The sequence below is a fragment of the Callorhinus ursinus genome, unplaced genomic scaffold (assembly GCF_003265705.2).
Source record: "Callorhinus ursinus isolate GAN/ISIS: 27379988/994484 unplaced genomic scaffold, GSC_fseal_2.0 scaffold54, whole genome shotgun sequence".
Classification (NCBI taxonomy): domain Eukaryota; kingdom Metazoa; phylum Chordata; class Mammalia; order Carnivora; family Otariidae; genus Callorhinus; species Callorhinus ursinus.
In genome coordinates, this window is record NW_027397116.1 from 834202 (window position 1) to 861081 (window position 26880).

At 38.8% G+C, this 26880-nt stretch overlaps 1 protein-coding gene and 1 long non-coding RNA gene across 3 annotated transcripts; one reads left to right on the forward strand and one right to left on the reverse strand.

Moving 5' to 3' along the window:
- Window positions 1-25793, forward strand: UHMK1 (U2AF homology motif kinase 1). 2 transcript variants are annotated; one of them, XM_025892137.2, is made up of 8 exons: window positions 1-436; window positions 1754-2046; window positions 2536-2727; window positions 4779-4873; window positions 10792-10868; window positions 11000-11098; window positions 14912-15000; window positions 16026-18867. In XM_025892137.2, the coding sequence occupies exons 1-8, from the start codon at window positions 169-171 to the stop codon at window positions 16122-16124; spliced, it is 1212 nt and encodes a 403-aa protein (XP_025747922.1). In that variant the 5' UTR covers window positions 1-168; the 3' UTR covers window positions 16125-18867. The 2 variants fall into 2 exon arrangements, with proteins under 2 accessions (XP_025747922.1, XP_025747921.1); XM_025892136.2 differs by lacking the exon at window positions 16026-18867 and adding an exon at window positions 18874-25793 and having other exon boundaries at window positions 2-436.
- Window positions 2381-3341, reverse strand: LOC141371044 (uncharacterized). Its single transcript, XR_012375651.1, has 3 exons — window positions 3209-3341; window positions 2706-2765; window positions 2381-2610 (listed from the first exon to the last, which is right to left on the reverse strand). It is a non-coding gene; the product is annotated as an uncharacterized lncRNA (long non-coding RNA).
- Window positions 25794-26880: the final 1087 nt, after the last annotated feature.

A 26880-nucleotide genomic window follows, 5' to 3' on the forward strand; every position in this document is an offset into this window, starting at 1 on the left:
CTCGGTTTCCGGTGTCATGGCGGCCTGAGGTCCCGGCAGTCGGAGAGGCGGCTGCAGGCCCCTCCCTGCGGAGCCGCTGGTCCGGCAGGCGGGGATGTGACCGCGGGCCCTGCCGGCCTGCCCCGGGCGTCGCCTCAGCTGCCGTGCCAGTGCCCTCCGGCCACACCGATGGCGGGATCCGGCTGCGCGTGGGGCGCGGAGCCGCCGCGGTTTCTGGAAGCCTTCGGGCGGCTGTGGCAGGTACAGAGCCGCCTGGGGAGCGGCTCCTCGGCCTCGGTGTACCGGGTGCGCTGCTGCGGCACCCCCGGCTCGCCCCCCGGCGCCCTCAAGCAGTTCTTACCGCCGGGAACCACAGGCGCTGCGGCCTCGGCCGCCGAGTATGGTTTCCGCAAAGAGAGGGCGGCGCTGGAGCAGTTGCAGGGTCACAGGAACATCGGTAATTGCCGCTGCCTCCCTTCCCTCCTTGCCCAGGTCCCGGCCCAGCCGTGCACCCCCTCTCAGCCTGGCGTTCCGTCGCCTGTCCTTAAGGCGGGAGACGTGGGTCTGGCCCTCTCTTCGTCACCCGATCCAGGCCCCTTTCCCATCCCCCTTCACTCTGCAGTAGGGTGGAGTTGGGGGTCTGCTTTGCCCAGTGTCACGTAATAGATGCTCAATTAAGTTCTGTTTTGCCTCGGAGAATGCAGCACCTATTAGCGTAGAGTTATCTTTTCTAGTGAAAGGAGACATGTCTTTGCTAGATTTGTCATTTCTTGTATGGAAATTTTGAATCTTTGCATTATCAGTGAAAAACGAGAAATCCTTCTAGGGCTTGTGATAATGCTAATAACTCGTACAGATGTTATCTGATACATATTTAGTATGGATTTGGGCGAAATGACCCCAGTATTCACATGGGAGTCCTCTGGAAGTGTGAAAATTAGGAACACTTAATACTTGTACCCTGGTAAGACTATGTTACATGATTTAGATATTCAAAATATAAGATATATGATGGTCACTGATGATTGATCTATGAAAAGTCTTCACTGTCATGACCCTGAGTTTATAGTTAGTTATAGCTTTGGCTAATAAAGAAATGTCTTACTTCCTGGCAAGCGTAATCTATGTGTAATTTGAAGAGTTGCTTTTTTTATATTACCACTTTGGAGAAGAATTTCTTAACCACTAGTGTTGCCTTTTTTTTTTTTTTTTAATGCTTGCTAAAGGATGTGTATAACACCCTGGTATTTAAGAGTGAAATTTTTTTTGCAGTTTTTGCAAGCTTGAGGACTTGTTGAATCGCTGCAAGATTAAGTTAAATTGTCATCTTGAAAGACTTAGTCTTGTAATATTTATTTATTTTCCCCCTCCTTTTAATATTAGATTATAGAATGCTATTTTGGATCAAGAACCAATTTTCAACCAATTTTGTTTTTGCGGGTTGTGATATTCATCTTAAGAGTCCATAAGGTTTGGATTTTATTTTTAATCATTTTTGCTTGGTGCTTAGTGAAATACAATTTGATTATTGTGCCATATTTAATATCTTTGACTAGTAAGGAGCTGTGGGAGGTTTTCTCATCTTGTTTCATTAAAATAACCCAGTTGCCAAAAAAATCTTACTTTTGGGAGAAATAAATTACAGTGGGAGTGTGATGCTCATCTGAGTAATCCTTGCCTAGAGTATCCCAGATTGGCACTGCAGTTGTCTGTGTTAGCTGTAACTTATTCTGAGTCTGATTTTTAAAGCATTATAACTTACTTCTTTTTCTAGTGACTTTGTATGGAGTCTTTACAATCCACTTCTCTCCAAATGTGCCATCACGCTGTCTGTTGCTTGAACTCCTGGATGTCAGTGTTTCGGAATTGCTTTTATATTCCAGTCATCAGGGCTGTTCCATGTGGATGATACAGCATTGTGCCAGGGATGTTCTGGAGGCCCTTGCTTTTCTTCATCATGAGGGTTATGTCCATGCAGACCTCAAACCACGTAACATATTGTGGAGTGCAGAGAATGAATGTTTTAAACTCATTGACTTTGGACTTAGCTTCAAAGAAGGCAATCAGGTAAGAAATAGTTTAATAACAGGGTGGCTTTGGTCGACACTTAAGAGATATTTCTATCTAAAATACTGAAACGCTTGGGGATGAAGCAAATAAAAAGGATTTCATTGCCACCATGTAAAAAAAGGATGGATGTTTGGGTTAGGTAGGGTAATTAACAGGTAATTACTATTACTGCTGCCTTCAGTGTTGGTGCTCTGTCTTGTGGCAGAACGCACGTAACAGTTCTGGTGGTTTGTCACCTCTTTGCAGAGTGTCCTTATTTATCAACAGTGCCTAACAGACAAGAGACTAAAGAAAAGAGCTGCTGTGTTGCCTGTGAGAAGTGCCCAGTTAATGAACCAAATAATTAGGGTAGCCAAGGACTAAAAGTTTTTTTGGCATTCAGTTTGGCAGTGGTTTATTATACTTTAAGAGAAGTAAATACGCTGTGGTGATGGAAGGAAAGTGAACAGTTTTTTATTGGTTGTAATATTTACTCATCTTCTTTAGGATGTGAAGTATATTCAGACAGATGGGTATCGGGCTCCAGAAGCAGAACTGCAAAATTGCTTGGCCCAGGCTGGCCTGCAGAGTGATACAGAATGTACCTCAGCTGTTGATCTTTGGAGCCTAGGAATCATTTTACTGGAAATGTTCTCAGGAATGAAACTGAAACATACCGTCAGATCTCAGGAATGGAAGGTAAACTGTACCAGTGCTTTCCTTTGGAGTCCTTAATTCTGATTTAAGAGTACTCAGTTTATAACGATTCTCACTGGGGACGCTGTTTACTTCATCTCTGACATACTCCTCTTCCTGCATTTTTGGTACCTTAAGTGCTATTGTTTATTTTCATAGCTACAGATGTGCTAGTGAGTATTGCGTACTTACTGATCTTAGCCTGGGGCCCGGTGTGTAATAAGTGCTCGATAAAACGAATAAATGCACATTTCCAAAAAAAGCAGAAGTGATTTAGTTATACTACATCCTACAATATTACAAGTATAAATTTCATGATAATCTTTACATAAAGCTTTACAGTTAATACTTTATAAAGTATTTTAATGCACAATCTCATTGAATTCCCTAACAATTCTGTGAGGATCATTAGAGAGTGTATTGGTTATTCTACAAACGAAAAACTGGAGGCACAGATACGTAAGGCACTTGCTCCAGATCTTACCACCGGATGTCCAGACCTGGGCTCCGTATTCTGTTCTTCCTATTCAGAGTTTAGCATTCTGGCCAAGTTCCACAGTGCTTTATATTAATTTATAGTCCATATATGAGCTATCCTGGTAAAGTGAGTACTGTTTATAACATTGTTTCTGTGGGAACATGAGTTCTAAATTCCAAATCTCTGACATAACAACAAACTTTTTGTATGATCATAACTTAGGAATTAACTATATTATGTTTTCAAACGTATTCTGGGGCCTAAATGCTTTGATGGTATCAGTATCCTTTAGGCTAGAGGTTTGATAAATAATACAATGTTTAGGAATCATCATTGGTTTTGATATTAAGCAACAAGTATTTTTTGAGCATCTAGTAATATATAATTTGTGTATGGCTATTGTGCCATGTAGAGTTTTATTTCTTTTCAGCCCTTAGTCATCTGTTTCTAGAAGTATTCCTGGAAGGAATGCTTTAATTGTCTTGTGGGTGTACCTAATGCTTGCTTTTGGCAAAAAATGCTACCATGCAAGTAAAACTAGTATCGTTATTCTGCATTGGTACTTTCACACAATCAAGAGGCCAAGTATTCTTTCTTCAGCACTAATCCAAATACAGATCAATTACTTGGCATTGGTTTTGACTGTCTTTGAGACCTTTGGACTGTATCTGCTTGGCCCTGAGCTTATCAGAACTAAGTCACATTCAGGCATTTTGTATGTAATTTGGAGTATGGTGTGTATGAAGTCCCCAGTATTCACCCCTCTAAATAAAAACAGTATTTTATATTTTAATAATCTTCTGTGGAGACAAAATTGCCAAGCGAGTATGAGTTTGGGCTCTGAGGTCAAACTACTAGGGTTCATATCTTGCCTTCACCTCTTAAACTAAGTTATTTAGCGTTACTGAACCATGGTTTACTTTCTGTAAAATGAGGATAATAGCATTTTTCTCACAGAAATATTGAGGTTAAAAAATAAATGCTACCTAGTTCTTAGCATAGCATGTGGCCTATAGTAATAGTAAGTATTCAGAAAATTTTAGTATTAAGGATGGTATTAGGTCTTTTTACTTGTGTATACACTTCCACATTCTGAGAAAGCATAGTACTCAGAAAAGTTATGTTCCATAGGATTTAGAGTATGATGAATAATGTGATGGACGCAATTTTTAAATACTGCATTACTTTCTCTCTGATAGTTTACTTGTATCTGAAAACAGTTAAAAGACTCCTCATCAAGACACTCAGTACTCTACTGGCACACATTCATTTTCTCACTTTGTATTAAACTACATTTTGATATGGTTGCTTTGGCATTTGTTCTTACTCATTCATCTAGTAAATATTCATATAGAGTGCCAGGTACTGTGCTAGGTGCTGAGAATAGAGAAAAAAGTTCTTCCTCTAGAAGCTTACAGTTATGCACATAATCTCCTCCAATAAGATTATAAGCTCTCAGAAGAGAGTGTTTTCTGTTGCATTTTACCTACCAAACAGTACAGTGCTATGTGGCTAGTACTCACTAAATACAGAATGAATTGAATAACCAAAGGAAGACTTTTCTCCCTTTTTTTAGGCAAACAGTTCTGCTATTATTGATCACATATTTGCCAGTAAAGCAGTGGTGAATGCCGCAATTCCAGCCTATCACCTAAGAGACCTTATCAAAAGGTACATCATGTGTACTTTCAAGTTCCTATGTGTACATTTATTATATAAAGCTTATTTTTGTTGTGTTTTTGTTTGGATTTTACTGAATGGATTTATATTATTTCTGGTGATCACCTAGAGGCTCTTCCTGGCAGCTGTATCTTTGATAGGCCTCTTGTAGCTCTGGCAGCCCTATGTACTTGGTGGAAATTAGGTTTTTGGTTTTTTTGTTTGTTTTAGGGTTTTTTTGAAAGTAGGTTTTTAAAGAGCGTCTTTATTAACTAAAGACTGAGTTTGCTTTTGGACTACCAAAAAAAAGTTTAAAATAAGGTAGCTATGTATTATACTTTAAATAATTAACTGCTGGAAACTCTGGGGACAGATATAATGTTTCTGATTTCTGAGTAGGTCCAAACACATTAGATATTTTAAAATAAGACATAATGTGTATTATCACATAGTTGGCCTTTCACATTTCTAGCATTATGGGCCAGAAATGAATAACAAAATAATTATGTTGCAAAAGGATTGATCTCTCGATCAAGTCAGAATATTATTTTTTCTTTGGAATAATGGCCTTATAAACCTTCCAACTAGGTTTTTGGGGGGGTTGTTTTTTTTAGAGCTTTTTATTTCGAAATAATTACAGATTCACAGGAAGTTGCAAAAATGTTACAGAGAGGTCTGTGTACCCTTCACCCAGTTTCCCCCAGTGGTAACATCTTACATAACTGTAGTACGATATCAAAACCAGGAAATGGACATTACAGTCTGCAGAATTTACTCAGATAAGACCTTAAAATTTTTATTCGCACTTATTTGTGTATGTGTGTTTTACAAATTAGTTTTCAATAGCTGTTACTATCTGATTCGTATTAGATTTACAAGTGACATTTTACATGAAAAGATGGCATTGTGAAATTATGTAATGGGTTCTAACTTGGAAGTCAAATCATGTAAGTTCTAGTATTGACTTTGTTTTGGTTCAAAAAGGTGATTTTATTAAAGCATGGGGACGGACCTGTGGGCAGAAAGAGCTGCTAGTATTGACTGTTATTTGGGATCTTTTCCCTCTTGATTGTGCAACTAACACTAAATTTGGAAGCTGCAGAGAATTGTGATCAGCAAAATAAAAATTATAAACCTACTCTCTAGTGTTAGCACTTTGGTGTATTTCTTTTCAGTATTTTTTCTATGTATTTTACTGTGTGTGTGTGCAAATCATTTGAACCTTTTTTTTATTGTAGAATAAAACATGAATACTGAAAACAAATGTTAACTTCATGAATCCTTAAGAATATTCTTGTATTTACCATTCAGGTCAAGAAATAAAACTTTGCCAGCTACCCCAGAAATTCTCTGTGTCCCCATCTTAATTTTCAGACCTTCTTCCTCCCTAAAAGTAGCCACTGCCCTGACTTTTATGGTAATTACTTCCTTGTTTTCATTGTAGCGTACATCCTTAAACACTATGGTTTAGTGTTCCTTTTCTAAACAAAAATCCCTTTTAAGTTTCTTTTATTTATTTGTTTATTTTTTTAAGATTTTATTTATTTATTGACAGAGAGAGAGAGAGAGAGAGAGAGCACAAGCAGGGGGAGTGGCAGGCAGGCATAGGGAGAGGGAGAAGCAGGCTCTCCGCTGAGCAGGGAGCCTGACGTGGGGCTCGATCGCAGGACCCTGGGACCATGACCTGAGCCGAAGGCAGCCACTTAACCGACTGAGCCACCCAGGCGCCCCCCCTTTTAAGTGTCCTTTAATCTGAAAGGTCCTTTTCCATCTTTTACCCCGCTTTTTCCTTGTTTTTTTTTGTTGGACAACCTGGGTGTTGGCTCAATATAGCTGTCTGCAATCTGAATTTTGCTGATTCTGTTAATCCTGGTATAGCTTAATATATTTCTTTGTTTTTCCTGTATATTGGTAGTTGTATCTAGAGGGGTGCAGTTTGCAGAGGGGGACATGACTGTAGATGGTATTGTGTTCTTTTATAAAGAGGCACATAATGTAACCATCTCTATTTTATGTGTTAGTAACTGTTAATATTCAGTGCCTGGATCCATTACTTTGTTAGGGGCTGCAGAATGGGATGTTCTCATTCTGTCATTCCGCTTCATTTGGTTAACCAAAGACAAAGTAAATGCTTGATTTCTCTCTCTCTTTTTATTTCCTAGTTTTCATAATGAGTTGATTCCCTGTCATCCTCCATAGGGGCCACCATTTCCTTTTGAAAGTTCAGTGTGTTTTGATTTGGTAACTGCAACTCATTGCAGTTCTTATCCTAATTGAAGCTAAAATGGCCCCATCTTTGATGAATGTGAGCCGTTTAAGTTGGTTGTGGTGGGCCTTCTTACCTTTTACAGCTTCTTTGCTCTCTGATGTGACAGGATGTTCCCAATTCATCTTATACATTTCCTGCCCCAGACCTGGAAGTAGCCAGATTTCTTTCTTCGAGAAGCCTGATTTCTTTTAGTAGGAAATAGTATTTTAAAAACACAGTCTGGATTTTAGGAATACTCTTTGCTACTGGGACGGTCATTGTTTCTAGGCCTTATTTTAAGTGGACGGAGTTCATACTGGTATTTCCAATTCACATTCAAGACCACAGAGGTTTTATTTAACTTCTGTTTCACATCTCTCTCTTTCTCCTTCTATGTCAAGAAATCTGATTTTCTTGGACATCGAAGAAGAAATCTGGTTCTTAAGGACAAGGGGAATGCTAGAATTAGAATATTTTATAATTACTCATTTGCTTTATTCCAGCTTACATGAAAACAGTCTCAGAATCAGTCTCAGAATCATAATACTCTAGGAAGATTATTGAAAATGATTATTTTTGCATATGCTTTTCCCATTCTTCCTCCATTTGAAAAATAGTTGTATCTTCATCATCAGATTATATAACCATTACATGCCATACACTCTGTTTTAACACTCGAATTTATTCTCAGTTCCACATGTAACTGTACGTTACTGTTCACCCCTGGTCCTTGGGGGCTGTCTCTCTCATCGTTTTAGTTTCTGAAGCTTGATCTCTAGAGGCCATAGGATTAACGTTCTCTGAGTTCTTGTGGGCCAGTGGTCAGTTGTGCTTCTTATACTGGAGAGTCTGTTCATCTGGATTTGAAAATGAGTGGCATACTTTTTTTCCTTGGGTGTCTTAAACATATTAGTCCCGTTTTATTCTGGCTTGTAGTGTTGCTGTTGAAAAGGCTAAAGACACTTCTAATTGTCTTTATATTAAAAAATCACTTGGTCTTTTTTGTCTAGATGGCCAGACAATTTCATCTCCTTCAAAGTTAATTGATTTTACTGGAATATATCTTGATTTTGATTGTTCTGGGTTGATATTCTCAGGAAAATAGATAGTTTCAGATCTTTTTGCTCGTTTGTTTTAGGAAGGTGTGCTTAAATTACTGTTTTTATTTATTTATTTTTTATTAAAGATTTTATTTTTTTGATAGAGACAGTGAGAGAGGGAACACAAGCAGGGGGGAGTGGGAGAGGGGGAAGCAGGCTTCCTGCTTCGATGCGGGGCTCGATCCCAGGACCCTGGGATCATGACCTGAGCCGAAGGCAGACGCTTAACGACTGAACCATCCAGGCGCCCCTTAAATTACTGCTTTTAGTATTCATTCTCTTGCTTTGGTTTTTTTCCTTCAGGCACTCCTATTCTACATATATTGGATTTTCTTTGACAGTACTCATTTTCATTACTTTCTCTTGAATTTTTTTTATCTCTTGTATTCTTTTTGATTTTTTTTTAAGATTTTATGTATTTGTCAGAGAGGGAGAGAGAGAGCGAGCACAAGCAGGGGGAGCGGCAGGCAGGAGAAGCAGGCTCCCTGCTGAACAAGGAGCCCAATGCGGGACTTGATCCCAGGACCCGAGCTGAAGGCAGATGCTTAACTGACTGAGCCACCCAGGTGTCCCTATTTCTTTTTGGATTTTTAAAAATGTTCTTTTCTGCCTTCTATTTATCTTTAAGATACTATCTCTTGTGTTTGTTCATCCTTATAAGTTCTTCTAGCTTTATTTTATGAAATGATTTTTTTGTTCTATTTCTAATTCTTTCTTGAGTTCTATTACCTAATTATTGAGATTTTCTAATTTAAATTTATGTTGCTCTTTCATATCTTTTATCATTTTAAAAAACATCTTTTGCTCATTTTGAAACAGTAGGTTATAGTGTCAATCTGTGTTCTGATCATGTCTTTCTGGCATGCATTCATTGCCTCGGGGCTATCATTTTGCAGTTCTTGTCTTTTGTGTAATAATTTTGTTAGCAGTGCTTTTTATGTGGTTCATTTTTATATGAAATTCATTTCCTAAACTTATAGAAGAAGGTGTAGTTGGGATAGCTTTTCTAATTGTGTAGGGCTCCTTCTCTTGTTTTTGTGTAATGTTAAAAAGGGGGGGTGTTTTTATTCTGAAATCTCCTGGCTCTTCCCCTCCACTCCTTTTTTCCTGGTGTCTCTCTCTCTGTCAATTTTTATTTACCCTCTCCTACTCAATTTGGATTCCATTTTTAAGATTTCTGTTCTCAGTAGGACTTTGCCCTGGGAGGGAGCTTCAGCTAGTTAGTTTTGAGAAGTCATAATGTCTAGATTTTTCCAACCCCTTCAGATTTTACAGAGGACTCCTTGCATTCACTTGGAATTAGAATGTATAACCCCTTGTAGTTACAGTTGCTTTTCTCCATTTGGCTTACTGAGCTTTGCAGTGAGGACCTGTTGGATATTTTGGGTTATTTTCTCTGCTTCATCAGATCATCTGTTGCTTTTCTCTTCTTCCTTCCATACAGATGTTGATCTGGTGCAAGGCTTACTACTATTGATGGTTTGTCCCTAGCCTCTTGTATTTTAGCATTTATTGGGGTTACTTAGTTTTGTTGTAAATGTCATCCATGGGTTTTTGATTTTGTTACCAAGTTGTGCTGTTATTAGTGGGATTTGATAGAATTCAGAAATCATGTCACCACTGTCATCTTTTTTTTTTTTTTTAATTTGGATTACCCTAAATTTACGTCTAGCTTTTTTTTTTTTTTTTCACTTAATGTTATATAGTATGGATCACTTTCCTATGTTGCATTTATTAATCAAAAACATCATTTTAAATTAAAATATAATATTGTGCCATAAGTTTGTTTCATGAGTTACTGAACCATTTACTCAGAAATAGCTTTGGGGGGGCACCTGGGTGGCTCAGTTGGTTAAGCGACTGCCTTCGGCTCAGGTCATGATCCTGGAGTCCCTGGATCGAGTCCCGTGTCGGCAGGGAGCCCGCGTCTCCCTCCGACCCTCCCCCCTCTCGTGTGCTCTCTCTCTCTCTCATTCTCTCTCTCTCAAATAAATAAAAAAAAAATCTTAAAAAAAAAAAAAAGAAATAGCTTTGGGGTGCCTGGGTGACTCAGTCAGTTAAGTGTGTCTGCCTTCGGCTTAGGTCATGATCCCGGGTTCTGGGATTGAGTCCTGTGTCGGGCTTCCTGCTCACTGGGAGTCTGCTTCTCCCTCTCCCTCTGCCCCTCTCCTGCTTGTGCTCTCTCTCTCTCTCTCTCTCTCTCAGATAAATAAATAAAATCTTAAAAAGAAAAAAAGAAATAGCTTTTATATTTTTTGTAGGTGAATGGCTCAGTAAGCCATGCTAATATAATTAATGTTGTGATGAACATTTAGACATTTTAATTTTCTTTAATGGTTTCATTTTCAAAAGATTTTTTAAAAGATTTTATTTCTGTGAGAGAGAGAGAGAGAGCACAAGCAGGGGAGTGGCAGGCAGAGGGTGAGGGAGAAGCAGACTCCACGCTGAGCAGGGAGCCTGATGCGGGACTCAATCCCAGGCCTGAGCCCAAGGCAGACGCTTAACCGACTGAGCCACCCAGGTGCCCCTCATTTTCAAAAGATTTGACCATAATGATAAAGATACATGTTTTTGTGTTTTAGCATGCTTCATGATGATCCACTCAGAAGAATTCCTGCTGAAATGGCATTGTGCAGCCCTTTCTTTAGCATTCCTTTCGGTAAGTTGTATACGTCTTTTATTTTTTTCTTGGTCATTTGACAATCAGATAAGACATCAGAGCTTTGCCTCGTGTTCATCCATTTATTTTGGTGAGTTTACATTTAACTGTGTTAAAATGAACCTTAACAGCCCCTCATATTGAAGATCTGGTGATGCTTCCTACTCCAGTGCTAAGACTACTGAATGTGCTGGATGATGATTATCTTGAGAATGAAGAGGAATACGAAGGTAACTGCTTCCTAAATTGTATTTTAATGTCTTTTGTAACTAACTCTAGAGTAGACGTATTGAATTGAGGATATTGAACTACATGATTTCTAAAATACCTCACTTTTTGATTTCTGCTTTAGATTGGATATGTCCCCCCCCAAAATCATGTGGCAAAGCCCCAGTCCCCAGTGTGATAGTATTTTGAGTTGGAGCCTTTCGGATTTAATAGGATTAGGTTATGTCCTAAGGGTGGGGCCCTCATGTCCGAATTAACAACCTCTTTTTTTTTTTTTAAGATTTTATTTATTTATTTGACACAGAGAGAGAGAGAGCACAGCAGGGGGGGAGCGGGAGAAGGAGAAACAGACTCCCTGCTGAGCAGGGAGCCCGATGTGGGACTCATCCCAGGACCCTGGGATCATGACCTGAGCTGAAGGCAGACGCTTAACCAACTGAGCCACCCAGGTGCCCCCCAATTAACGACCTTTTAAAAAAGAGGAAGAAACAGGAGAGCTCTATTCACTATGTGAGGATATGGCAGGAAGGCAGCCGGCTACACCAGACCCTGAATCTGCTTACACCTTGCTGTGGGAATTCCAGCCCTCAGTCCTGGAGAAATAAATGTGTGTCGTGGAAGCCACCCAGTCCGTGGCATCTTGTTATAGCAGCCTGTGTAGGCTAAGATGATTCCTTGGGCCTTTTGGACTCCTTTACATTTCATAAGCCTTTACTGAATTAATAAAGATTAATTTTCCCAGCATGTTCCTTCCATCTGTTCTTTCTAGTCCTGCCTTGTGCTTCCATTTCTCTGTCTTAGCTCTTGGTTTTGCTTTTAACAACTCATTCCTTCGAGATGTGTTTACTGAGGACTGGCTCTGTACTTGCCACTATAGGATTATTCCTTGTCTTTAGTGTAAGAGAGACAGTTATAGCAACAAATGGTTAGAGTTTTGATAATTCTGAAAGTAGGGTAATACACAGAGGCAGAGAGGAAAGGGACTTAACTCATGCTGAGTGACCCATGGGGATGTGTCTATGGGGGTGATATCTGAGCTCTGTTAGTAGGTGGAATTGCTTGGCTAAAAGTTGAGGGGTGGTGAGGAACTGGCACAAAGAGAGATGAGAGAAAGTGTGGCGTGTTCTGAGAATCGTGAACTGGAGTGTGGCTCTAAGGATGTTTATTGGGGAGCAATCAGTTGAAGTTAAATAGCCAAGAATACAGATACGTAACAGATTCGTTTGCTATGTTAAAGAATTTGGATTTTATCTGAGAGATGATAACATTGCAATATGACACAAAAGAACTTTATACCAGGGGTAGAATCTAAGTCCCTGGCTTATAAGTACCCAATAAATATTTGTTCTTTGTTGAATGCAATAAAGAACCATTAAAAAGTTAAAATAGGAGAGAGCTATAGTCAGACTGAGGTTTTCTTAAGAGCAATCTGAAAGCAGAGTGGTGAATGGACTAAAACAGAACAAAATTTAAAAGTATCAGTTACTTAGTATTAAACATTTTCTTTGTGGAAAATTAAACCATTACAGATAAAGCTAACTTGACCCCACTATCTCTTGTAAGGGGAAATTATTTTGTATTCCTGAGCTTTATTTATCTGACAAATGAAATAAACATAATTTCTTTGAATCTGTAGTAGTTGTAAGAATCTGCAACCTCAACTTTTCAGGGTGCCTATTTATGTGAAAGAATAGTCTTGCCCTCAACATTGTTTTAATCAGGTCATTGTGGTATCGGGGATTCTAAAGATACTACTTAATGTCCTTGAAGTCAGTATACCTACTGTCTTCATCACCGAATTCTATTAATAATTTTTATCTCTATAAAACTCAAGCTTGGGCATACTGTGCCTACTCTTTTCTTTGTATCTTGTATAACGCTTTTTTTTTCTCCTGCTTATAAATACATTGAGTGTTTAAATGTTGCTGTTAAATCTTAGTGTTTAAGAATCTTACATGAGGGGCGCCTGGGTGGCTCATTCAGTTAGGTGTCTGCCTTCGGCTCAGGTAATGATCTTGGGGTTGAGCCCCGTGTTGGGCCGTCTGCTCAGCGGGGAGTTTGCTTCTCCCTCTCACTTCTCCCCCTCAAATAAATAAATAAAATCTTAAAAAAAAGAAATCTTACATGAACTGAGGTTCCTGGGTGGTTCAGTTGATTGAGCCTCCGACTCTTGGTTTTGGCTCATGTCCTGATCTCCTGATCTCATGATCAAGCCCCATGTCTTGTGCTCAGCAGGGAGTTTGCTTCTCTCCTTCCCCTCCCCGGCTCTGGAGCATGCACCCCCTTTCCCCCTCCCCGGCTCTTGCGCACACACTCTCTCCCTCTCTTTCTCAAATAAATACATCTTTAAAAAGAGACTCTAAAAACTAAAGTGCAACAGACAATATAGTAGCATTCAATACCTTTGTTCTGATTAGCAAGATCGGCATCAGATAATGCTTACTAGTGGTAGGGGAACTTGCTTAGCTAGAAATCATACATGTTGGGATGGCTGTCTTGTAATCTTGGTGCTGGTTGGGCAGGAAGTTGGATTCAAACCTTCCAGTTTAGACCAAAATAGATTGTAAATCAAGATTAAGATCAAGATTCCAAATCAAGAAAATAAAGGGAAAAATTACTTCATAGCTCTTAACACAGACAAACACAGAGCCCTTATATGTCAACCCGATAAATAGTGGGTAAAGGATATCAGTAGACAGTTTATAGAAGAGGATGTGCACCTCTGTCTCCTGTACTTCATTCTCATTTATCAAAATGCTCATTAAAACCGTACAGTGAGATCTTTGTCACCTAACATATTGACGGTGAAAATATTCGATAACCCTCTTATGGGTAGAATATAGAAAAATATTTTCAAAATACACTTCACATCATTGGAGAGAGTTTAAATTGCTAAACTTTATGAAAGGCAGATTGGTAATTCTAAAACAAAATTACAAATTCATACTCATTTTGTCCTCACAGTTCCACTTCTAGAGTCAACTTGGAAATATATAAATGAAATGAGATATATACAGGTTTATCTATTATAGTATTTATAAGGGCAAAACATTTGGAAATAGTTTATTTAGTAGTAGGGGACACAGTGGAGAATTTATTGATCACTCATAAGCTGAAATAACTACACAGCAATAAAAACAAATGAGAAAATTTCACACAGTGATATTAAAGAATCTTAAAGATGCAATGTGTAAGTAAAGGAAAAGCAAGATTGGAATTTTTTTAGAAAACATACATGATCATGTTTGCTTGTATAAGCTTATAATATTTATGGAAGGATGCAGAAGAAACTGATGTTGCCTTCAGGGAGAGGAAGAGAGGCAGTTGGAAAAGTGGGAAGAAGACTTGTTTTGTTTTTTATTTTTATTTATTTATTTATTTATTTATTTTTAAATTTTATTTATTTATTTGACAGAGAGGGAGAGACAATGAGAGAGGGAACACAAGCAGGGGGAGTGGGAGAGGGAGAAGCAGGCTTCCTGCTGAGCAGGGAGCCCGATGCGGGGCTCGATCCCAGGACCCTGGGATCATGACCTGAGCTGAAGGCAGACGCTTAACGACTGAGCCACCCAGGCGCCCCTGTTTTGTTTTTAAAATCATTTTAATATTAACTATTCAAAATGTTAAATTTAACATATAAAAAGAATTATTAAGTGCATTGAATTTATATTATTCTTAAGCTTAGTTTTAGATGTAGAAAATGACCTCTTTACTTAGATACGGATTTCTGAATTCTTTGATGCTTTAAAATTTTTAAATAATGAATGCTTGGTAATTACAGCAAAGTGGTTACTGTTCTGTGTTTTCATAATCAGATGTTGTAGAGGATGTAAAAGAGGAATGTCAAAAATATGGACCAGTGGTATCTCTGCTTGTTCCAAAGGAAAATCCTGGCAGAGGACAAGTAAGTGAATGTTTCTTTAGTTTCAGAATTATTGAGAGGTTACTAAAATTCTGAACAAATGTTTTAGTTCTATAGAAAGATGTATGTACACAAAAATGTTGCTAGAAATGATGAATTTTGCATCATGGATGTTTTTATTTTCTTGTCCTTTTCACTTTTTTCCCAAGGTTCTGTGATATGCACGTGGTTTTTTTATGGGTTAGAATTTTTTTCTTAAAAAATGTTCTCTACTTTTGAGCCATTGTGAACAGTGACCCCAACTGTATCACATGCTAATTTAGGTCATGTCAGCTACAGAAATATTATGGCCTACTTTTGTTCTGATTAAGTAGAGGCAGAAAACCATTTAGGTTCGGTGCTCATTGTAATAGAATCATCCTTGCTGACTTAAAGGAGGCAAGTGCACTGACTGAGGGTCCTGAAATCTGTGCTCTGGCCTCAGCGTGACCGGCTTCGTGATGGTAACCCTTCGTTTTTCATCTATAAAATATATAGGCTAAAACTATGATTCTAAATTTTTTGGCAAAGAATATTAGAGAAATCTTTTGAAAGCTCTTTTGAAGATCTTTCATCTGTAGTATTATTTTTCTGGGAACAGAATATTGTTTTATTCAGGGTTTCTCAACCTTGACACTATTGACATTTGAGCTAATTCTTTGTTGTGGGAGCGGTCGTGTGCATTCTGGGTATTTAGCAGCATCCCTGCTCTCTGCCCTATAGATGCCCTCCTGCCCACTCCCCGTTCTCAGGTGTGGCAGTCAAAAGTATCTCTCAACACTGCCACGTGCCCTCTGGTGGGTGAAATCACCTCTTGTTGTAGATTATTATTTTATCCTTTGGTTCAGTATTATGAAAATGCTTGGCAACTAAAGAAAGAAATGAAAGAAATTTCCCTCTAAGCTTAGTGAAAAGTTATTGCCAATGTAGAAATAATATTTACCTCATTTAGTGTCAGCAATATACTATAGACATCATTGCTGTTTATTTAGTCAACTGGTATTTATTGAGCATCTCTTATGTTCTAGGCCCTGATAAAACAGTGCACGGAAGTGCCCGGAAAGCAAACACTAATAGGACACGTTCCATGCGAACTCGCCCATTCTCGCTTGTCCGACTGTTCATAATTTGGGGAAATTTTCCTTCGTGATCACATCGGGTCTAGTGATATAGTGATAAGTGCTGTGGGGGAAAAGGTCTAAGGAGAAGAGGTTTAAGGAGTGCTGTGGTGAGGAGGATTGCAGTCACGTGGCAGTGGTCGGGAAGGCCATACTGACGTTACGTGTGAGTTGAAATATGAAGGAGGTAAGGAAAAGAGTTACAGGCTTGGGAACAGCAGGTTCAGAGGCCCTGAGTTTGCCTGGCAGGTGTGAGAGGTTAGTGTGACTCTGGCAGAGTGAGAAAGAGGGGGATATGATGGATTTGCTCACAGAGGTGAGGGGGTGTAGGGGCAGATCAGGTAGGGTGAGCTTTGTGGCACTCGAACTGACACTGGCTTTTACTCTAAATGAGAGGGGAAGGTCTTTGAAGACTTTGAAGGACTAACGTGATCTGACCCGATATTAACCTCAACCATCAGTATGAAATGGAAGACACAGAATAGAAAAACAGGAGGAATATTTTCGGGGAAGAAGTATCAAGCTTTCAAATGATACAAAAAAATAAATATTCAACAGCTAGAGGAAATTTGCTACGTTAAGAAGCTTTTGTTGACATTTAGAGGAGAATGAAAACAACTGATGAACTCATGGAATCACAGGTTTAACTTCTCCAGGTTATTTGAAATGTCTGTTACCTAGTTGGCAAAGTCAGTCTTCATTTGAATTTTCCATTCAGATTAACAATGCTGTGGATTTTTTTTGAAGGACTATTTTAAAAATCACTAAAAACTTAAATTAGGGAACGGATCTTATAATTACAAAAGTAATCAAGATTAAAGTGATACAATTATTTAATCCCATTATAATTTATAAAAATGTTTTTCCTCTTTAGTTTGGAATGATAATGTATAAAATTGTAGGTTATCTGTGAAGCGAGGAGTGTGCTAGAGAGCATGGTATTCCTTCCGTAAGTGCATGTCTACTCATTGAACTTTGGTGTATGGATTTGGAAGTCATTGAGAATCAGGTTAAAAAAAAATCAGAAAGAGCTTCATTCTTCCTGGACATCATCTTCTAACTTTTCTTTTGTATTCAGTGAGAAAGCATATGCCGTGAGAACTAACTGGTCCTACAGCCAGCATATACTTTTATTTTCTGTAAAAAAAAAAAAAGGGATATAAAATATTAAGTATTTCTAAAATGAATAAAACTATCATTGACAGATTAGAGTATGTGTTTTATGATATAATTGGATAATATAGGTCTCACCTACATTATTACGTGAAGTACACATACTCTGGAAGAAGTCATTATTAAATCATCAGAATTTTATCAACATTATCCCCATGTAGTTAGATTTAAGGTAAATAGCCTTGACTGACTGTACTGAGTGGGCCGATTGGAAGTGTTTTTATCTCCAGCTAATAGCACAGTTAAGGATGGCTTTTAGGAATAGCTGAAAATCCCCACTTAGCTTTATATATATGAAAATCAGGGCAATTTTTAGCACTGGATGATCTCTACTTTGTCTTTATGAGGAATATGTAGCTTGAAAATAGTCATGGCATGGAAGTGGAAAAGTGTGTTTTACCTCTCCATTTTACAATATACACGAATTCAGAAAATCCCATCACAGGCCAGAATATCTGAGGTCTGATGTCATGCATCATCCTTAATACATCCTTAATACATCCGAAATACTCACATAAGACAGGGAGTGAGCAATTGGTCATAGGCTGGGCATAGTGTTTTGTTTACCAACGAAGGAAAATTCATTTAAAAAGTACTATATTTGGAATTGTCTTTTTTTTTCCCCCCATGCCCTGGAGGTTTTTAATACATTTTGGAAATAACTTTGTCAAGTGGGAGAAGGGCCCTTAGGAAAGGGGAAATGAAAAAGGAGAATCTGCCTCGAACTTCTAGGTAGATCCGATTTTAAGAGAAGGTACAGGTGAAAGCTAAGAATCTGGAAATTGATTTCCCTCAAGCAATCTATTTTTGCTTCCCTTTGAAAGAGTGTCTAGGATGCTCGCATCCCAGTTTGAAGCCTGTTGACATCACGAATGAGCAAGTAACAAGAAGATGAGGCCATTCTTTTTCTGGTTCAAAAAGTTATGGATAAATGAAGACAAGTCATTTAAAATGATTTCCCCTCCCAGGAACTTTGGCTTTAGATCAACAAAAAGAGCATAAATTATTACGCTGTATCCTCTATCTGTCTCAGGTTGGAATGCAGATACTCTTTAAAAGGAAAATACCTGGTTTAAACTTAACTCCTCACTGTAGTTATGGCTTTTACAAATCTTTAATAGGTATAAAATCCAGTGACTTTGACCAGTAGTTTTTCCTCCTTCTGCTTTTAAAGGTGTGGATTATCTTTGGGGCACTGTGAAGTGCATTTGCTCTCTGGGCTGTTTGGCCCTTCCTCTGGCAAGTGTCCAGTGCTGTTCACCACTCCTGCAAGAACATGGCCAATGGATGTACATTTTTCACTCAGCTTGTCTTCCATGGGTTTTTCAGAACCGAACAGAGTTAAGGAAGTATTCTAAACCTTGCTGCCCAAAAATGTGGTCCACGAAACAGCCTCATTGGCATCACCTGGGAGTTGATTTAGAAATGCAGAGACTCAGGCCCACCTTAGACCTCCTGAAAACAAGTCTGCATTGTAACAAGGCCCCCAAAAGATACGTGTGTGTACGCTAAAGTTTGAGAAGCCCTGTTCTAGAACAGTCTTGATGGAAATGAAGCCGACTTTGTTTTCTCTGCCCTCTTACAGGTTTTTGTTGAGTATGCAAATGCTGGTGATTCCAAAGCTGCTCAGAAATTACTGACTGGAAGGATGTTTGATGGCAAGTTTGTTGTGGCTACATTCTACCCGCTGAGTGCCTACAAGAGGGGATATCTGTATCAAACTTTGCTTTAATCAGTAACCTAAGGACTCTTTCCTGTTTCTCCTCCTCCATTTCCTGGGTTATTGTATTCTATATCTGAATGCAGAAGTACCCCCTTACCGTTTTAAGGGAATACTTTGTACATTTACTTAATCCTACTCATGTGCAGCCATTGCTCAAGCAGTGGCTGCATTGCAAACGTTTGGCACTGAGTAGGACAAGACCTCTCAGCTATACATTGAGGGGTTTTAGAGCATCCATATGGGCAACCTTTTTTTGTGCAGTAGGGCGAGTGCTGCTCTTCAGTATGTAACCTAAAAAGATTAATTATTTCATGTGATCATGAAGCAAGGATGAATAATATCATGTCATAGTGAATATTAACAAACTTGTCAAGAGTTGGTGACATCCCTTACAGATTGTTCCTTTATGTGACGTCAGATGGTTCTTCCTTATCACTGATACTCATAGCTGGCCCTGGATGCTCCCAGTCATTGTTAAGTAACCGTCAAGCAGCAATTACCTACTGTGTTCTTAACACTGAGTTACGAATTTTTTTAAAGGAGTACGGTAGTACTGAATATTCCTTTAAAGAAACTGCAGTGAGCCTATCTACTTCTTTTTTTTTTTTTTAATTAAGGCTTTTCAAATAGAAAGCTGATGCTTGATCTTGCACAATTTTTATTCTAGTGTGTGTGCTTGAGTGGGTGTGCAGGTATGAAGGATTAGGGAAGATTTGAGTCAGTGTGCTTTATAGTGTGAGTCTCGTGAGCTAGTATGGTCTATGCCTGTCTCTCCCCAGCTGTTTCCTATCTGTCAGATTTAGGATCTATGTTTTTTGAGAGTTGGTCTCTCTGATAGAATGTAAGTGAGAAAATCGTTCATTCCTGAGAGGTTCAGAACAAATGAGTCTAGACTGAGTTACGCTGAAACTCTCTTAAAGTGATTGGAACAAAGCAAAAGATCGCCCTATCCTCAAATCTCCTTGAGACCCTGTATTAGCTCATCTTTTTTGTACTGAATCTCCTGTGATCATTGTACGATTTCTCAAGATACAGTTCTGCCTGCAATGATGGAAACTGAAGTGGGTCAAAAAGAAAGATGTTCAGTGAAGGGAAAAGAAAAAATAGGCAAAGAGAAAGTGAATAATCCAGGATTCTTTTTTTTCCTTCTTTCCTCTCTCCATCATCCCCTTCCCTCCCCTGTGTCTCCCTTCACCCGTTCCCTGCCTTTCTCTGTAGCTGAAGAGAAGCTAGAGGAACAGCATCCCAGATGGTCTGGCTTTTGACTGCAGGGAAGTTAAGAAAGGTGTAGCTCTCATAGGATGGACGTAGAAAGGAAGAAACTCTCGTAAAGATTTCTTAGAAGGATTCACGGCAATCTAATGTGTCCCTGGGCGCAGGATGCTGGTATGCATGAGTTTGTGAACATGGATTGATGATGTGGTTTTAGGAATTGTAATTATGGATTCCTCCCACTTTATGGTAGATTGACTTCAAAGGTTTAAAACTTAGGAAACCTTTATAAAGCACTGATTATACAAAAAAAAGTTGTATACAGGTTATGAATTTTCTTCTTATTTCCTTATCTAAATGAAAATTTTTAATTTTTTTTCCTAAGGAAAAAGCCTTTTATAACTTGCCCTGCTGGAAGCCTCCTCATAGAGTCTTCCCTTGTGTGTTCCCCGCAGGTTATTGAGAGCCCAACTAGGAATTTACATTTCAGAGGATGAATTATCTTCCCTATTCATATCACAATTACTATCTGACATTTGAGTTGTTTACAGTTGTATTATTCAGAACTCACCCTTAATATTTATTATGAAGCCAAATATGGTGTGAGGAGGCTGATTTATGAATTGCCAAAAGGCCTTGTGGCGTGGTCCCCAAGGGAAAATTGTAAGTGTCTAGTATGTGCCCTTAGGAGGAACTGTTATTTCTCATTTTGGCCCTCTCAGAAATGGATGAGCTGGTTTGTTTTCAAATAAAAGTTTGAGAGTATAACCGGTACTCTGGAGACCTAAGCTTTCCTAAAACATAAATGTTTGTAGGGGTAGCAGCTTCGGTGACTAGAAACACTGGGTTCTTCCATGTATACCGATGAACACAGAATACCAATGAGTTCTTCTTAAGGGCAGGTATTCTAGGCTAGCGCATGTCCCTTTCTCACCCCACCGCCACCCCCACAAAGAAAAAACCCTGACAAATAAACTGCAGGTAGGCTTCCGAGCATGGGGATGTGGTATGCTGCTAGCGTCCTGATGCTGAATTTCACGGCATTCCTGGATTGTCTTATTGCTGTTGTATTCACACCGATGTGTAGTGTTCGACACTGTGGAATTGTATTACAGAAGACGCTAACTAGATTTTAAGGGAGCTAAGGGACTAATTGATGAGCCTAAGTAACCATGCATTGAATTAAATATTTTATGTTAAAGCCACAGAATTGAAAAAAGATGCCTCCTGTGATTTAAATGGTGATTTTATAGCTTTTAGCCCATTAACTACCAAAGATGACATTTGCAGATCCTCCCTCCCTCCTCTGATACTACAAGAAGTTTAATATTACTGTCTTTCTCAAACCTGAACCAAATATTACCAAAAGATGCAATTTTTATGATTCTTTTAGGGTGAAATATATACACGGAGATTTTGATTTTCTTGAAGTTACTAAAAACCTAGGAATTTTCTTTTTGAGAGGCAGGGTAAAGAGGCGAGGGTTTTTGTCGCTTAAACCTTACTCTTTTGGACAAATTTGATCTCAGGTAGTCTTTCTTTCCCTAAGTTAACGTCTGTGCTTCCTTCCCTCTTGCCTTTCCAATTTCTTCTTCTTCCATGGTTTCGTCATGGTAAATTTTTGGCCCAGAAAAGACGTATAAATTGATTATTCTATAGGAAATCTTTGGTTCTTGGGAAACATTCAGAGGAGGTCGCTAGCTAGCCACTTTCAAAACTCGAATGCTCGATTTCGAGGAGAGCAAGTGGAGTCCGACACCTCAGTAAAAGATAGCACTAACTCCAACTATTGGCTGCATTTTAAAGGAATAATAAAACAATTACCCTCTTGCGGTAAGAGATTGCACTTGCTACCACTGGATGTCTTCCTTTGGTTTGTGGTCATCAGTATAGCAACTCTTCGGGGTAATTCCCTCTCTGCTATGCCTTGAGCCAAAACTGGCTGCTCTTAGAACAAAACCATAAATACAGTTTTACCTGTCCCTTCCTTTGTTTTCATTGAGACAAGGATTGCCTTCTTTTTGGTACTCCAGCTGCTAAAAGCATGCTGAGATATGTTAAGTTAACCTTTAAAAAAAAAAAGATCCTTGAATTCTTATTTAACTTGCCTTCTAGATTATATTTCAATCTCTGAGCACATTTGTGATCAGGAATGCTGCCAGAAACAGTGCTGCCATGTAGAGGAAGTTGAAGAGAAACTCTGGGCATAAGGTGTGTTTCTATATGAATAAACTGGGCTTTCACCCTGCTAAGGGCATCGGTTACCCTTTTGGAATAAATGCACATCCACGGTTGAGCGCTCACATGCTGTTTCCCGGCTCCTTTGTGTTTGCTCATCAGATGCAGGTAACACTTTGTCATCATTTTCTTCTTAGGTCTTACGTTCTGACTTGATCGTTTCTGCCATTAGTTTGACTCGGCAGCGTGACATTGTAGTTTTTGTAATTTAATGAAAATCAGCACTGTAGTAACTGATGGGTGATTACAATATCCTAGTTACTGGGTGAGGCTCTGGAGGAGACACTCAGTAACTACGTGTTTTACCTAGAATTTTATGCAAGGGTACATGCTAAGTGGCGTCCTTCAGATTAGGGTACAGATGGCATCGCATCATGGCGAACTTTTAGTCTGGTGGATGTGGAGACAGTCAAAGATTTAAGCAAGTGCCTTGTGTTTCCTGAAAAATATTAAAACTCATTTGGGTGAAAGCTCCCAGATGATGATAATTTATTGCACCTCTGCCTTTTCCTTGGAATAACTTTTGGATTGAGTCACATAGTATAAAAATCCAAAATTTCCTTTGTTTACCTTTATTTTGTAAGTGTGAAACTACTCATATTTGATTTTCCCCCCCCAATATTACATATGATGGAAAGCCAGAGTGACCTGGCAGAATCTAATTCTTCCTGGGATCTAGTTCCATTTTTAATACCAGGTTCCTTCTTCAAATCTTACTACTCTGGCTCTCTGATAGAATTTATTTCTTGGCAAATGTGGTCACGTACAGACCAGCTTTTGGTCATCATTAGCTGAGAATTTCCATTTCTTAAGGTGCTCAGTAAATCACCTTTACTTGAGATGGTAGTCCTTCCAAATTAGTATTACTAGTAAGCTTTCTCCCTGGATATAAAGATGTGGACTCTCTATCATGTGGAACTCCTCAGAACCTCTTGGATTTGGATTTGGATAAGTTACATTTTCTTAGTTACAGAGGGACATACATATTTTAGTTTTTAAAGTACCCAGAAATTTAACGAATTTGTTTCATTTTGTTCAAGGTTAGCTGTTTCTCTGCCTGATGCTGCAGGGTGTCATGCTTGGCTATCTTAGCCGCCACTCCAACCTCGCTGTTTGTCAGGTTTTTTTTTTTTTTTTTAATTGTGTGATGACCAGTAGGTAGACACAGTGGCACGTAATCGACAAGGACTGTGGATATTTAAGAAGGAGGTAAACAATTTTAACTATTTTTGCTGCAATTTTATAGGAGAAATGGGCTATAAAAGAAATATCTATAAACCAGAGAGCATTTAGGAGATTGTATATTTTATAGGTGGTAGTTAAGGTGATCTTCAGGATATAAGATATAAAGTCTATACAACCTTTTGTTTTCCTGGTAAAAAGTTTTTATTCATCTTCCTACAGCTCAGCACTTTGTTGTTCTTTACATTGCTTATGAGGATTAATGTTTTTAGATTCGCTGTTTGTGCTTTTCAGACAGTTGTCATAATCATGGGGTTATGTTTATCTCACCATAAATGCTGGAATTCATGGGAAGCTTATCAGATGATTGCCTGAGTGTTATTTCCCATTAAACAGAGTAGCTTCCAAAGTATCCTAAAGGAAACTGTACATAAGTTCATAGAGGCAAAGAGAAGCATTCTGTCTTACTTGCCTTAACCGACCATTAATCCTTGTTGTGCAGAAAAGAGCTTATTTTGTTAGACTCTTGATTGTCAGCAAGAGAATTATATGCAGTTACTCCCCTGCTCCCCGTGCCCCTCCCCCCCATTGCAACTGCCTTCCCCTTCTAGGCTCACCTCTTACTGGTATTCATGATGTCAGGAGTGTGTGAGAGCAGACGTGGTGACGTGTTCTAAATCATGCATACAGATACAGAATCGCTTTGGTTATTGGAATTGTGGACGGCTGTATTACTTTGTTAGCATGGGTTGTCAGAAATCTGCCAAATTTAAGAGTCAAGAAAAAAAAGGAAAGTCATAAAAATAGAAAGGTGAGGGGAGGAAAACAGCTTCCTTACTGGTATTCATAATCTTCCATCTAGTTTATGATCAAAAAGTGATCATTTCTTTGTAAAAATCCAGATGTGGTACCTGTAGCATAGAACATTGCCTTTCCTACACATTCCTCATCATCGTTTCCCCAGAAAATCATTTTTAGAGCTTATAAAACCAGATTAGGTATCCATATTCAGTTTGACCTAATTTTTAAAAATAAATATTTAAACTCCAGTTTTTGTGTGTTTGGTGTGCATCAATACTCATGCATATCCAGGATCAGAAAGAAACGGGATTAGCCATCTCCGAATTTCCCTTTGCACATTGGGTACAGTGGGTATCAGTATGCACTTGCCTCAGAGTTCTAGCACCTTATGGTAGTGTTTATTATAATTAAAAAAAAAAGTTAAAGCTGCATCTCTGTAGAATATTTACTTTGCAGAATGTAAAGCTGTTAATATCTTTTCCGGCAGGACTTACTCTTTCATTCTTAATTCTTTGTTGAGAAAATCTTAAATGATTTAACATTCCTTTATAGCCTCTTAACAGTGTCAAATCTGGGGTAGAAGGGATATTTTTTTCCCAAAAAGGGCTCCATCTTTGTTACCTTTTTGATCACTCTTAGAAATCCTCTTATGATCAGTAGATGGTAGCAGCTCATGGCTTCCTATATCAGCACTGGAGAGGTTGGTTATGAGGATTAAAATCTACTCCTCTTTTCCCTCAGTAACATGTAATTGCTATGTTTTTAATAAGAAGGTGTGGTTAGAAAAAATGTGAAAGATCACTCAAAACCAAAGCCAGTTATAAGGAGTATTCTCTCCTGTTGGTTTACCTTCACCTCAGAACTACAAGAATATTACAGTACACAGTGAATAGTCTGTAACATTTCTACCAGTTGTTTCAGTAGCCTATTGGTCTTGGCATTTCTTGGCACTATGGTTCTCTGTTCTTGGTGATGTCTTATTGTTTGTGAGTTTTTGTTGTTTTTTTTTTTTTCAAAGTAAATGGGACTATAAATGTAGATGTGTATCAGTACCAAGAAGTTCTTTTCTGAAATCCCAAAATCCCTGATTCCTATTCAAGTCTTTTAGACTTGTTTTTTCTTGCTAAGTAGCAAAGAACTTTTATTTTTCACTTTCCTATATACCTAAAAAGTACGGACACTGCGTTTCAATGGACTGTATTGCGTGTAGTTTTTTGCTGAAAACTTTTTCTGTAAACACAATTGCCTTGTTCAGTTTTGTTGTAAACTGACTTACCATAAGATGCACTGTTGATACGCTTTCTGATGTGTGTTTCATAAGGGTGATAAAATAAAGCTTAAAAATAAAAGAGTTGTTTTTTTCATTTCAACTATTCCTGCAGTTAGTGTAAATATTAAAGTTTAGATAACAGGTAAGTATACTTATTTTATGATTTAATTTTTTTTTTTTTAAGATTTTTATTTATTTATTTATTTGAGACAGAATGAGAGAGAGAGAGCACATGAGAGGGGAGAGGGTCAGAGGGAGAAGCAGACTCTCCGCCAAGCAGGGAGCCCGATGCGGGACTCCATCCAGGGACTCCTGGACCATGACCTGAGCCAAAGGCAGCCGCCCAACCAACTGAGCCACCCAGGCGCCCTTATGATTTAATTTTTACTGAAAGCTACCACTGAAAAATTTCCACGTGGCCTCAACCATCCATTTCTAAAGAATACGGTCTTCGTGGATGTGGATGGAAGTAGTACATCACACTGACAGTACTGAAATGTAACTTTTTATTTTGGAATGAATGTTCTTGATACTGTAGAAACAGACTTACCTAATAAAAGAACCAGAATTCATAGTTGGGAGATTTGTGTTCTAATCTTGGTTCTTTTATCAGTTTGGATGGCTTTCATCAAGCGTCAAGTGATTTAATTTGACAGTGGTAGTATTTCTGTACTATCATTTTTATAGTAGAATCAAATCAGATAGTGGGTTCAGTAACCATTGAACAGTCCTCAATTACGGAGCGTCTCCTAGGTGACAGTGCTGATTTAGGTAGTTTACAGATGGAGCTTCAGGCCCAGGTAGGGAACGTAAACTTGCCCAGTTTTTCTTAAGACTCAGAGGTGGTTAGTCCTACACCAGTGTGTCTGGGAGCAGCGTGTTTTCAGGAAGCCTCTGGACTGGACTGGTCTGGGCGAGAGTTCAAGTGAAAGGTGGTGTTGCGAGGCACACCCTCAGACCAGAGAAAACGAATGTTTAAATCTGCAATTCCTTCATGCATATAACCGGGAGGGCTTGTTAGATCACAAATTGCTGGACCCCAGCCCTAGTTTATGACTGTAGTTCTGTGGGGGGGGAGGGGCTGTGAGTTTGCACTCCTGGCAAGTTCGCAGGTGGCGCTGCTGCTGGCGGTGGCGTGGAGACCACTGTTGGAGAAGCACTGGGCT

Coding starts and splice junctions, on each gene's coding strand:
- UHMK1 (XM_025892136.2), top strand. CDS start 169: ATGGCGGGATCCGGCTGCGCGTGGGGCGCGGAGCCGCCGCGGTTTCTG. Junction 2,728..4,778: donor TCAGATCTCAGGAATGGAAG/GTAAACTGTACC, acceptor CCCTTTTTTTAG/GCAAACAGTTCTGCTATTAT. Junction 15,001..18,873: donor AAAATCCTGGCAGAGGACAA/GTAAGTGAATGT, acceptor GCCCTCTTACAG/GTTTTTGTTGAGTATGCAAA.